General features: G+C 48.0%; 3 protein-coding genes across 3 annotated transcripts; 1 reads left to right on the top strand and 2 right to left on the bottom strand.

Annotated features, from left to right (window-relative positions):
- Nucleotide 1: 1 nt before the first annotated feature.
- Nucleotides 2-3,444, bottom strand: DEU56DRAFT_765301 (cation-transporting ATPase). The gene is made up of 18 exons (XM_041350991.1): nt 3,271-3,444; nt 3,175-3,212; nt 3,101-3,115; nt 2,876-3,042; nt 2,780-2,823; nt 2,611-2,720; nt 2,342-2,563; nt 2,049-2,291; nt 1,850-1,999; nt 1,661-1,800; nt 1,340-1,602; nt 1,255-1,287; nt 1,059-1,204; nt 954-1,003; nt 805-903; nt 661-747; nt 365-605; nt 2-313 (listed from the first exon to the last, which is right to left on the bottom strand). The coding sequence occupies exons 1-18, from the start codon at nt 3,373-3,375 to the stop codon at nt 76-78; spliced, it is 2,391 nt and encodes a 796-aa protein (XP_041215022.1). The 5' UTR covers nt 3,376-3,444; the 3' UTR covers nt 2-75.
- Nucleotides 3,445-5,775: 2,331 nt separating this feature from the next.
- Nucleotides 5,776-8,516, bottom strand: DEU56DRAFT_765296 (uncharacterized protein). The gene is made up of 9 exons (XM_041350990.1): nt 8,440-8,516; nt 7,661-8,385; nt 7,247-7,607; nt 7,101-7,192; nt 6,738-7,045; nt 6,630-6,663; nt 6,072-6,572; nt 5,963-6,022; nt 5,776-5,911 (listed from the first exon to the last, which is right to left on the bottom strand). Exons 1-9 carry the CDS (start codon nt 8,489-8,491, stop codon nt 5,864-5,866), a joined length of 2,181 nt encoding a protein of 726 aa, XP_041215021.1. The 5' UTR covers nt 8,492-8,516; the 3' UTR covers nt 5,776-5,863.
- Nucleotides 8,517-9,112: 596 nt separating this feature from the next.
- On the top strand, nt 9,113-13,509 carry DEU56DRAFT_217187 (heavy metal translocatin). The gene is made up of 13 exons (XM_041345120.1): nt 9,113-9,300; nt 9,375-9,577; nt 9,629-10,336; nt 10,392-10,941; nt 10,993-11,137; nt 11,188-11,629; nt 11,682-11,878; nt 11,931-12,691; nt 12,747-12,881; nt 12,931-12,973; nt 13,022-13,134; nt 13,185-13,297; nt 13,351-13,509. Exons 2-13 carry the CDS (start codon nt 9,513-9,515, stop codon nt 13,415-13,417), a joined length of 3,339 nt encoding a protein of 1,112 aa, XP_041215020.1. The 5' UTR covers nt 9,113-9,300; nt 9,375-9,512; the 3' UTR covers nt 13,418-13,509.
- The last annotated feature ends 9 nt before the right edge of the window (nt 13,510-13,518 follow it).

The following is a 13,518-nucleotide window of genomic DNA, read 5'->3' as shown; positions in this document are numbered from 1 at the left end:
CGTCTGGTAGTACTAGTAGACACTTTCAATTTTATTATCGACCAGCCTGAACTGCTACAAAGATCTACTGCAACATCACAGCTCATCGTGAACAACAACATTGCCTTCTTCATCAATTTCCTCCATCTCCAGTTCAAATTGATTGCTTTTCATTTCATCAGGAAGATTGAAGAACTGCTTCTCGTCATCCACGGGTATGTCACTAGGCAGCTCTGGGTCAACTGGAGGAGCTGGCTTCACGGTGTTATCTGTTGGTGCAGTCTCAGAGACACCGAGTGATCGTCTGAGCACTCTATCAACACGAGTCAAAAACCTGCGTGAAATCATATGAGACTTTGTTGGCAACAGTTTTGTCAGGACCTACATGTTGGAGTCGGCAACTTCAAACCCGGAGCGAACAAGAGCCCCATCGATCAGGATGGAAGCAACCTCCTTGAGCTGTGCCTCAGTATCCAAGTCTTTGGCATCGCCTTCTGCAATCAATTGCTCGACGTGTTCCAGGAGGCCTTCGATCAACGGCGATCGTGGATTAATTTCCAGAACCTTCTGCTTCTTCATATAGTCTTGCATGGCATCGTTCTTCTGGGCCCCACGACTTGTGGCACCTGCAAATTTTCACTGAGTGTGAACTAGCCCTGCCAAGTCACCAGTTAAACGTACTCATGAGCTTCTGGACATTTGCTGTGAAACCCATGCTGTCCGCGACAATCGCACATGGGCTCGTCACGAGCCTGCTAGATACAATAACTGACGAATATGAAACCTCAGGCTAGAATGGCGCATAATAGTAAAATGACTACTTACCATTCTTAACATTGTCTCCAGCCTCAATTTTCAGCCACTCAAGAAGGGGAGCGTATTTCTCTGTCAATTCCGCGAGTGCGTCCTTTTCCTCTGGGGTGTCTGTTGTGGATATGAGAATAACGAAACCTGTCACGTTAATGGGGACTTACCATCTCCAAAGTCCAGTCCAGCCTTGGCTACATCCTGGAACGGAACACCCCTGTTCACCCATCAGTGAAATCTTCTTTCAATTGTGAAGGTCGTCAGTGGCTTACTTCCAGTTCCGGATGCTTTGAAGCATGATCTCGTCCAGAGGCTCGTTTAGAAGCAGTACTTCGTACCCGCGGGCGTGCAACTTTTCTACAAACACACTTTGAGACAGATGTTCGATGGATTTACCCATGTCGGCGAGGTAGAAAATCTGAATTGTGTTTTAAACACGCTGCCTGTTTTCTTATTAATGCCACTTGCCTGCTTTTGTCCTTGCTTCCTGTTCTCCAAATACTGGGACGGCGCAATTTTAGACACATGTTCCCGAATAATCACAGCCACTAACCGAGTCGAACGACGCGATATCCCGTTGGTTTGTGTTGAAGCGTACAAGGGCCGCCAGTTTGTCGCGGTTCTTACTGTCCTCTGACGCGGCGAGTTTCAAGACTTGGCCATAAGTCTTCGTGATCTCTGCATATTTTTCCTGGTCTTCTTCAGCAATTTTAGAGAAAAGCTGAATGAGACGGCGCAGAATAATTTGCTTGATCTGTTTGAGGAAAGCGCTGGACTGGAGGGTTTCGCGAGAGACATTCAATGGAAGATCGTCAGCTAGATGGTAGAAAGACAAGTCAACACAAATTCCCTCTCTTGAACCAAACAGATATACCGTCAATGATAACTTTCACCCAGCTAGCCCACTTCGGCAAGCCATATTCACCTAGGTCAGAGGTGATGAATACGTGCTTCACGAGCAGCCTGACGTCTTTTGCCGAATTATCGAGTGGTTTGTTGAAAAACTCCTCGGTCCTTGAAAGACGTGGGTGAGAAGCACGTAACCATGATCGAAACTACTCACAAACGCGAAGGAATGTAAATGAGTGCACGGAAAGACACGCCGGATTCCGAGTCACCATGGAAATGGTGCCATGCGAGGGGTTTCTGGAAGTCTTTGAAAGTCCCCTGGTACAGTAGCTCATATTCTTCATCAGTGACTGTTTTCGGATCGCTGAAAAGAAGGTGAGCACATCCTTTTGAGAATAAGAGCAACAACGCACCGCATCCAGAGGGGAGGCTGTGAGTTCAGGTGTTCCCAGTGGCCAACCGTGACCTTCTTCATCTTCGGAGATGCAGATTCCTTCTCCTTTTCTTCCTCGACCATGGCTTCATCCTCGTCCGCATCAATAGGCTTGCCTTCCTGCTCGTCTAGAATAACCTGCTCGTCTACTTCGGGGACTTCTTCCTCAACCTCGTACCAGATGTAAATTGGGAAGGCAGTCGAAAATCCAGAGTGCTGGTTACTAAGATACATTTCGAAAAAGCTCCCAATAAGATAGAGTGAGACACTCACACAAGCTTCATAAGGTTCGAGGTCACAAGGTAATGGGAAGCGTCACTCTTCAAATATAGTGTAATCTCAGTTCCATGCCCGAGGGTATTTCCACGCGGGTCGGGGTATATCTCGAATGATCCCTCGTCTGCAGAAGAACTGAAGACATTCTGGGCAGGATTAGGATTCTTGGAAGATGGTGGGGGTAAAGATGCGACGACGACTTTATCTGCTACAAGGAAACTGTGGAGAGTTAACTAAATGTCTGCGGTCTCTAAAATCACACTAACCTGCTGTAAAACCCGAGCCCGAATGCACCAATAAGATTGCTAGTTCCGGTTGCGTCGTCGCCGTCTGCTCCCGCAAGAAAGTCAGAAGTTCCAGACTTCGCCAAAGTACCCTAAGTATTCAAACCGTCATTTGTCACACTCACACTTCGTAAGACGACGAGCCTCATACCAGGTTAGTTGTCAATTCCGCCGCGTTCATGCCAATGCCGGTGTCTGGGCACAACAGTGAGAACTTCAATAGACCATGATGCAGACTTATACATACCGGTGATAATGATACGACCACCCGGGCCATCGAGATTTTTCTCCGCTTTGATGGTGAGGTTCAAAGGGGAGACGCCATCCCACATACTCTTCTCCGTAAGCGCAGTGAGGCGAAGTTTTTCGAGTGCGTCATTAGCGTTTGAGATGAGTTCCCGCAAGAACACGTCCCTAAAGTTTGTGGATTCAGCAAAGAGAATTTGTTAATGTTCAGCAACCACACTCTCACCTGTTCGAGTAAAGACTGTAGTACATAGTACGTAGTTAGCGCTCAACGTCGACACTAATGTGGAGTTACTGCACCTGTTGATAACTATCTTGCGCAGGCGGGCAACATCACTCTGTCATGGGAATGGTTCGCTAAGACGCACTAACGCACAACAGACGCGAGGAACATACCTGGTAGTCATGTTTGACCTTGTGCGCATTAGTACCTGCGTCTTGCGCGAATACACAAGACGAAATAGCTGTCAGGGATAGAATTAAAGGATGCAGCAGACGCATTGTCGAAGGAGTGGACTAGGAACAAGAGTTGATCTCTCCGCTTGTGCTTCAGCAGTATTAACCAGTACGGCAGCTATATAAGTATATCTTTGTGTGAAAGTACTGACGTGTTCGGTACCACGTGACTGACTTCCAGTGTCACATGACGACACGCGTGTTCTTCAAGTTCACATTTCACAATCATTGGGCGCTGCGGCCTTGCGTACGTTGAGTTATCGATGAGGCGAAAAAATGTCCGCCATGAGTACATTCAACGCAGAATGTGATGGCTCATTACTAACTGCAGTAAGACGCTCGATTGATCAATGATCATGCGGCATGAACACGACAACTTTCATTGACGCCACGTTGACCAAACTGAAGCAGGTCAATTACTACTCAAGCAATGCAGTCTAACGCAGTGGTGTGGTGACAGGATGAGTCCAACTGCCATTCTATGTCCAGCGTGTCCTCTGATGAGCGTACGAGAGATGATCTGGAGGACAATCACTATCACAGTTTCTCAGACGTACCACTCAGTCGCTTCAAGTTTCTCGGTGTGGGATTGAAATGCGTGGGTAAGTGAGATCATGATCGTTTTGCTGTGGTATCATATTCTGTTTGTAACGCTCTTACCTGGTACCTGGATTAGCATCGCACCGGTGCTAGCAGAGGAACCTCTCGAGACTCGATGGCACCAAATGTTTTTCATTTGGTTCTCTTCTGACACAAATATCTTCGGGTGTGTTTTGATTTATGTTTTGATGCTGTTGTCTCCGTTGAATTACTTAACAGCTGTAGATTCCGCACTGTGACTGCTGGACCTACGTTTTTGCTCAGGGTTCGCGACTCTATGACTCTCACCGTCATTGTTAACCCGGTGTGAGGATGCTAATAGTTCATTAAATCTCGACTTGATAGGGATGGAATACCACTAGGCAAGAGAATAAATATTGTTAAAATGACAGTGATAACGACACAGATGGGCTTACATCAGATACGAAAAACCCATGACATGTGTGGATGAAAATTCTAGTGTTGTCAATACGAAGAGCTTGTGGGGATGTTCTGAAAAAGCTCACGAGAAACCATCAGGGCTATGGTACACGCCATAGTCAGGGGTCATGGCACGCTGGCCAACTAATCATGTTAGATGCGAGACAGGACGCAACAGATTTTAGTATCAGCAATTGTTTTTGGAGGCACGGGAATTGCCAGTGAAAGGTTTTCACGTACTCGTGGATAACCGATACCCAGCATGGTGATAAAAGCAACTACATTTGGGATTTAGGCGATACTTGACCTATGAATCAAAATTTATTGGAGTGGTCCCACAAATGAATAACGCGGTATCCACAGAAGGTGACCTTGAAACCTGTTAGTCTGGTGCAGCATGAATTATTTCGACATACCACAAGAGATAACATATCAACGATGACAATTCCAAGAATATCATCGAGTTCAGAAGGCAAGTTTCCCATTAGTTGGCCACCAATGATGCAGTTCAAGATAAGGCAACATTCCGAGGAGAGAACACTCAAGACGGCCGGTATGATTGCACCGATATACCTTGATATTCGTCAGCGAATGACACTGGAAATAGTAAAACAAATATGACTTACCCTGACGAGAACCTTGCTTGAACCATAGCTCGCATGGTGGCCTTCGTGTGCGCCTGCGAAGCTCTTGTTCCGTTCATGTCACAAGCTTGGTATATAGGACCGGTGGCCCGAAAGGGCAGTGGAGATGTTGTTGTGTTCATAGGCTTTGTGGTGGGGGCTATCGTCCATGCGTTGTCAAGAAGTTTCGAGATGATGTAGTACAAGAAGAGGATGAGTAAACCAGAGGCTTACTAGTCCAATACTAGCCAATTCGAACCAAGGTGTTTGCTCTAGAGCATCTGGAGGCGCCTTATCAGCTTTCGTCGGGCCTGAGGTATGATTCTATTTTCAAATGAGAGAGGACGGGAATGGATGAGGTTCAGCTTACCATATTAATCTCCTCTCAGAGTTTGATTGGAGCGTGGAGAAGACACCACACACATAGAATTTCATAAATCGAACGGTTTAGGGCCATCTGATTTCTGAGACCGCAAATAGAAAGACGGAGGAAGCATAGTCTGTTGGAGACGGCGCTCACCCACATACAGTTTCGCTAATAGGAGCCGAACATTAACGACCAACAATACCGTATAGAGAACATGCAGTGGAGGCCATGATGCTGAGGACGGAAAAAGAAAAAAAAAAGGAGCACGTTCACCATGGCCACTCGTACTTTGAAGGTTGTCCGATCGCCTGACACCACACGACTTTGCAGCGACGACAAATACATAGAGCGCGGAAGTGGAGTCCATTCTGCCGACCAAAGCGCGCAAGGAGAGACCGTGAAGGGGGAAGGGCGCACACTTAATAACCTGGCTAATTAACCGCTGTCAAAAATTCTTGAATTTTTCACCGCGCCCTAATGAAGACATGAAAAGATCAGCCACACAGTACATGAATCAATTATGCTACACATGGACAGATAATTTGGGTGCAGTCAGACCTGCAACATAATCCTAGTATGGATTAGACAAATTTGCGAACTTCAAGACCTTCATTCAACTCACCCTTAACCATCGTTCTCGCTGTGTTGCCACATGCTCGAAGTTAATGTATCGCTTATCGTTCTGGCAAGTAATTAGCCGTCACCTCCATTCTGCGAGCGACTGGCCATACCTTGAGCACTTTTTCAATATCCGAAAGGTCTACACTCTTTGCGAGCGCCTTCATGTCGACCTTTCCACCAAAGCCTTCGCCTTCCTCCTCACCCATGTCGTCAGCTTTGACCCCTCCGTCGGCTCCTTCACCTCCCATTTTACCTAATCTCCCCCAGAACTCAACAAAGGAATTCTCTGCGAGCATCTCGTCGAATGCTTTTCTGCATTCGTACGTCCGTTCGCGTTGCCATTTGTCAAATTCCTTTTGGAGATCACGTGTATCAAGGGCGAGCTTTGTTGCCGGAAGCGATTGTAACAGGGATTCAAGCGGAAGAGCAGAGAATGGTGTCGCCAAGGATGAAGCATGCGCTTGAAATAGCGAATGTAGGCTGGCCAAATGTTTCATCTGCAACTGACTCATATGGGCATGGAAGAGATGTAACTGCTGATTGACTGGGAGAGGGGAGTTATTGAATCGAGGATCGGTTTGGAGTTGAGGACGTATTGAATCCCAGGTAGTCTGCAATTGTAATGAAATGTGGGTTAGTCACTGCCTCGAACAAGAGAGTAACCGTACCTGTGGGTCTCGCACCGCGTCTGTAAGCAGTGTACTAAGCAAGAAAAAAGGACACGAGTTGAGCGCCGCGACCTGGACACTTGAACTAGGGAAGTAAAGGCGGCTCACCGGAATTCTCTTTCACCTTCCTCCAGGTTTAAACCCATTTTGGAACGCCCTATTTCGGCGTCCATGCGACTACGCTCAGCTCTTACCTTTTGTTCGCGTTCTTTGAGGGCTTGTTCCTTCTTTTCTTTGCGCTTTTGCTCAGCATCTTCCTCTGCGCCATTTTTTCCAGTCTCATCTTTATCCCTGGTAGAGGTGGAATGCGAAGATGAAGACCCATGTGCCTTGAGGTATGTCTGGAATAGCTCTTCACGCAGAGACGAAGACCCCACAGCATCGTATCGTGTGTCGTGGGATACCTTTCGTTTCACCTAGAGTGCAACCCTTTCAACTGATCTGATTATGATAAGGCAGGCAATAACTTACGTCTTTCCATAAGGAATCTGACCTGACCGCACCACTCTCTCGTAGAAGAGTAAAGAAATCTGCCTCCGCTTTTTCGGCGGCTATACGTTTTTCTAGATCGAAAGTTAGCTGGATACATCGCTCACGAAGTATAACAATATTCGTACTCTCTCCAAGTTCTTTGAGATACTCCTTGAATCGTTTCTCTCGCTCTCGGTCATCTCTTCCCCATCCGTAAAATCGCCGGTCTTTCTTCCACGTCCTTCGAAAGTCAGACCAAGATGTTCTCGTGCTCTTAACTTCTTGGCTAAGGAGTCGTTCATACTCTTCCTTAGGATTTGCTTCTGCCTTGTCTTTCTTGACATTTTGTTGCCGTAATTCGCGCGCGCGATCTCGACAGTATTCGTCGAATGCATCACGACGCGCTGAAACAGAAGGGAGTAGAACATAGCGTGGATCCGATATAAACAAGGGCAATGAGATATCCCAAGGCTGCAAAGGACTGATATCCTTTTCCCTGAGTAATGTCTGGTCGATGAAGTTAATCAAGAGATCATCAAGCAACAGAGCTAGTAACATACCTTGAACAATGCCTTTGCCTCCTCAATGGAGAGATCGACACGATCGGGCATGTTGAGCTGAGACTTCTCATTCTCTTGCATCTTCTTGACCTCTGCCTCTTCCGCTTCCTTTACGAACTTGGCCTCTTCTTCTAACCTCCTCTTCTCCTCCTCTGCCTCAGCAGCGAGTTGTGCAGCAGCCTCACGTTGCCATTCCTCCTCCTCGCTCTCATCGTCATCCTCCCCATCGCCCTCGTCCTCTTCTTCACCTTCATCCTCTTCTTCTACTCGTGCCTTTTTTGAAATAACAACCTCGTCCAAAGGTTGAGGTTCTTCCGCTTTTCGCTTTACAAGGCTCTGCATTTCTGTCTTGATCCGCTTGAGCTCCTGCTCCTCCTCGAACCCCAATTTCGGGACTTGCTCTTTCTTTGCTTGCTGTTGTTGCTTCGCCTGTGCGTCTTCATGTTCCTCGGCACGCTCGAAGGCTTCAACAGCATCCTTGATTTCCTCTGGCACGGTCCACACGCTCTGCTTCTTCACCTTGTGTGAATAGAATACATTTCCTTCTGTGGTTTTTACGCGAAGCCATTCTGTGCCAGGTATGGGAGTCTTTACCAACGGTTTGTCTTTCTTCTTCGGAGGCTGTGGTATGATACCTTGTGGAATGATAGGGAACGCGGGGAGCGGCCGAACGTATGTAGACTCTTGTGTCCCGACGTGGTAGTAGTATGGCTGACCGGCGGGCCCTGTATGCGTGTGAGTTGGCAACTGGAGTACCTAGTGTGTTTCGAGACACATACCAACGTGCTCCGTCCACCCTGGAGGTAATGGAGGGGCACTAAACGAGTTCATGACCGTGCTCAATGATGAATGTATTTCAAATTTGCAACTGCTTTGGTTGTGGCACGTGCGAACTTGCCCGAATTGTCGACAATGGTTGTATGTTCTTGCTCTACACCCGTGTGATACTAAGTCAGTATCAAGTACTTGCTACCCAGCGACGGGGATGACTGGATTAATTCTGCAGGCTCATTCTCCATGTAGACGGCCCTGGATTTCTACTATTCGTTCTGCCTACGAGATACTACCGCCGTTCAGAGTTCTTGCTCCGTGTCTGCTTGGCGATATTGAAGGGGTCAACACCTGAGAATCCTACGAGTATCAATCGCTCCTTCAAGTCCCACCAATCTCCAGTCGTCCCACATGGACCATTCACCTCTCGAAGCCATCCACGACGTTAGGGAATCAGATGCGGAAGGGATCAGACACTCGCCACGCACAGCGGGCTGAGATCGTGAGTGAGGAGAGTGAGATTGATAGTACTAATCTAGGAACTCTGTAGTATCCTGTAGGCAGACTCGCCCGTTCTGGACTTGGACCATGGAGCCCGTAAGCTCCGTAGGCCTCTAGTTGTCGACAAGCTTTCCTTTCCTCCGTATCTAACTTACCAAAGCAGCACACTGAGGAAATTTCACAATTGGTTTTCGGGTTTCGAGAATTACCTCCGCCGCCGAGAATTTGAAGTACCGGATGAGCTAGGGTACGGAGGTCGAAGGTGAAATTTCCTTAAAGCTGGTCGGAGCTTAGGGCTAGGGTACTAGCTATTGACCTGGGAGCCTCCGTTGGTCGATATAGTAGGATGTGATAAACGATTTCAATTGGTTAGTCCATCATGACGTAATGTGCGGTAATTGTGCTAACTTTGAGGCATTTTATGAATCCTATGTCACGGTAGCCAGCACATCAAAATGGACATAATCACCGGCCACTGCGGTTTCTAACAGGCCACAAATATTTTCAAGGCTGTTTTACGTCTACTACTATATAATGTCTCACCCAGCCATCGTATTTCTATTCCCATAAATTCCCTCTAATGAATACGTCGTCGACGTCTTCGAGTCAGACTACAATCATCATCTCTAATCTTCACTGCAGCAGGTATGTACAACCGTCATCATTCTTATTCTCCTAATGTTCGATTTTTCGCAGCTGTGTACGCACAATCAATCAAGTGCTCTTCTCTCTGTCCCCCCCTCCAACGACGGTGGACATATCCATCGTCCACCAGACAGTGACAGTCGCGCATGCCCCTACAATACACGGACACACCATACAATCAATCCTTGAAGACGCTGGGTTTGAGCTATCCGATGGCTCAGCTTCTAGTCCCTCCGATCAAAGGCTTTCACAACGGATGAGTAGCACCCTTTCAGGAAAATATCAAAAGCATATACAACAGTGTTTATCGTGTCAGGAGGCGGACGCTATGGCACTTGAGGACATAGTTCCACAGCTCCTGCAGTCCGGCGGCGTTTCTCCAACGGATTGCTCCACACAAGGTGGATCAGAGAAGGACACAGAATTGAGCCTGAAAACGTTGCACGAAGTCGGCCTCGGTGATGTGCCGCATCTCGTCACATTGTCCGTAGGCGGTATGACATGCTCCTCATGTCCGGCTACCATTACCGAAATGGTCTCGCAACTCCCTGGAATCTCCGAAGTGGTAGTAAGCCTGCTCAACCACTCCGCCACAGTTGTTGTTGCTCGAAAGGACCTTGTTGGTTCCGTCACAGAAACGATTGACGACTGCGGCTATGAAGTCGACGTCATCACGGTCGAGCCACTCGTCCCATTGACATCAGAAAGTGCGACGGGTCCTCGGAATTTATCCCTTTGTATCAACGGAATGTATTGCCAGTGCGTCCATCTTTGTTGTCACACACTTATAGTGCTAATGATCTTCGCGAATCAGAGATTGTCCAGCAAAGATCATGACTGCCTTGCAGAAGCTCCAGCCAAACGTCACTATGATCAAACCTTTGTCAAACCATTTGGACCCCATAATGGAAGTGTCCTACAAGCCATCACCTCCAGACTTCACCATCCGCTTCATCATAGCTACCATCGTGTCCGTGGAGCCGGAGTCGTACAGTGTATCGATTTATTGTCCACCTACGCTCGAAGAGCGCACGCGCAGCATGCAGCAGCGCGAGCAACGAGCCTTGCTGCTGCGCCTATTTTTTACGTTTATCATTGCGATACCCACGTTCATCATCGGCGTGGTTTACATGAGCCTTGTTCCCGGCGCCAATCAGACGAAGCAATACCTAATGGAGCCCATGTGGAATGGAAATGCGTCCCGGTTCGAGTGGGCGCTCTTCTTCCTGGCAACTCCAGTGTACTTTTATGGCGCTGGCTTATTTCATCGTCGGAGCATCAAAGAAATCAGGTCTTTATGGAGGAAAGGGAGCACGACTCCGATCGTGAAGCGCTTTACTAGATTCGGGAGTATGAACCTTCTGGTAAGGACCGTGTTACCCGCATTATCATCACATCATGACATGTATAGACAGGTTTCTACCGGAGTATCTGTGGCCTACTTTTCATCGATTGCGCTTCTCATTCTTGCAGCGATACAGCCACCTTCGAGCAGTGGTGCAGCGCAAGATACCACATATTTTGATGCTGTCGTATTCCTGACCATGTTCTTGCTTGTTGGTGAGTTTACCGTATCTGTTGCATATCTTGCGTGATAGATTATAAATCAGGCCGCTATCTCGATGCATACAGCAAAGCAAGGACTGCCGACGCCATTACTGCGCTTGGCTCGCTCCGTCCTCCCGAAGCTCTTCTCTTGATTCCTCGCTCTGCTTCTGATTCCACGGCTCCCGCGATCGTTTCCCGCAAAGATCCCGAAAAATGTGACGTGTCATTTGATAATGGTAGCCTGGTTGCTTCTCCTGGGTTCAAGTTTAAGAAGGTCCCCGTTGACCTTTTGGAGGTTGGCGATGTGGTGCGTGTGCAAAACGGAGCTACGCCACCATCAGACGGTACAATTGTGTCCGGTGCGGAGACGTCCTTTGACGAAAGCTCTTTGACGGGTGAGGCTCGACTTATCAAGAAGAATGTCGGAGACAAGGTTCTTCTTGGGACAATCAATAAGTCCAGGGCTGTAGACATTCGAGTTGACGCTATTGGCGGTGTTACAATGTTAGCCATTCTACTTTGATGGTGTAGATGTTGTACTGACCTATTTCTACAGGTTGGACCAGATCGTGCAGATCGTCCGTGAGGGCCAAACTCGCAGGGCGCCAATTGAGCGTATTGTAGACCACATCACAGGTGTATTCGTCCCGATCGTTACTTTGCTGGCGATTATTACGTGGTTGATATGGCTGGCCTTGGGTGTTAGCGGTACCCTCCCTAGCAGTTATCTAGATATAAGTTCAGGCGGATGGGGTAAGCTTATTTCAATTAATCGCTGAACTTTGTTCTCACATTAGATCTGTAGTCATCTGGTCTCTCGAATTTGCAATCGCAGTATTCGTCGTGGCATGCCCTTGCGGCATTGGTCTCGCGGCGCCTACAGCCCTTCTTGTGGGATCCGGCCTTGCAGCCAAATACGGCATATTGGCCCGCGGAGGCGGAGAGGCTTTCCAGGACATGGCACAACTTGACATCGTCGTGTTCGATAAGACCGGAACACTTACTGAAGGTGGTGAGCCTCGAGTGTCTGATGCCGTCCTGCTTTCTTCGGTGCCTGGGGAGACGCTTCTTGGAATCGCCGCGGAGTTGGAATCTGCTTCCTCTCACCCGCTCGCAAATGCGATTCGGCAGTATGCAGGGAAGCATGGTGCTGTATCTGTTACTGGTAGCGCATTCGATGAGATTGCTGGTAAAGGTATCAAAGCAGATTTTGATGACATGCGTCGCAAGGCGATCATAGGAAACGAAGTCCTGATGCGAGATCATGAAGTACTACTCTCTCCAAACGTTCTCCAAATGCTTGAGAGGTGGAAATCAGAGGCGAAGAGTATTGTCCTTCTCGCGGTTACGGACGCGGACTTGGATGATCGATTCGTCGTTGCAGCGATATTCGCTGTGTCGGATCCTATCAGGGGAGAAGCTACTGGGGTCGTTCGCCGTTTGCAGGAGCAGGGCATTGGGACATGGATGATATCAGGGGACAACGAGACGACGGCTAAAGCCGTTGCGAAATCTGTCGGCATTCCGGAAATGAATGTCATCGCTGGTGTCCTGCCCCAACAAAAGGTTTGTCCTTGTCAGAAGTTCAAGTCCTTATCCCGTCATCTTACCTATCCCCCAGGCCGAAAAGATTGAGTGGCTGCAGCACAATGGCGCCAAGCGTCCTTCTTCACGATGGCAGCGTATTCTGCACAGGTCGATGTCAAATCAGCGTTGCATTGTCGCAATGGTCGGTGATGGTATTAATGACGCACCTGTGAGTTTTCCCTGCAGAATTCTTTGGTATTTTTATTGACCAGAGTCAGGCACTGGCAGCCAGTGACATAGGAATAGCCATTGGATCTGGGAGTGAGCTCCAGAGTTCATCCAACAGCGCGACATACTGACATCCTCCAGGCGACGTCGCGATATCTAGCGCTTCGTTTATTCTCGTATCTTCGAACCTCAAAAGTCTACTCATTTTGAGCGATCTCTCGATAAAAGTGCTCAATCGCGTTAAAATTAACTTTGTACGTCTCTCCCGTCTCCTTGCACTGCCCGCCATTGACATAGTCTGTAGATGTGGGCAATCATGTATAATATGATTGCAGTCCCCATCGCTGCTGGTGTCGTGTACCCTGCAGGACATGTACGTTTAGCTCCCGTATGGGCGTCATTGGCCATGGCATTATCGTAAGCATCCCCTGAGTATGAGGCATAAAACTTGTATTGATTGGTTACTCAAGCTCTGTGTCTGTGATTTGCTCCTCCCTCGCACTCAAGTTGTACAGGGAGCCGAAGATACAGCTTTAACAAGTTCAATTGCGTTCGGCAACACTGTAGTCAACTCATTATCTAGATCTGTTCCTGTACCATTCATGTCAGTACTGTATCCCTAGTATGTTTTAAGCTCT

The sequence above is a fragment of the Suillus clintonianus genome, assembly GCF_016758775.1.
Source record: "Suillus clintonianus strain FC179 chromosome Unknown DEU56scaffold_2, whole genome shotgun sequence".
Classification (NCBI taxonomy): domain Eukaryota; kingdom Fungi; phylum Basidiomycota; class Agaricomycetes; order Boletales; family Suillaceae; genus Suillus; species Suillus clintonianus.
Note: the sequence above shows the minus strand (reverse complement) of the source record. Positions and strands in the feature narration are given on the sequence as shown.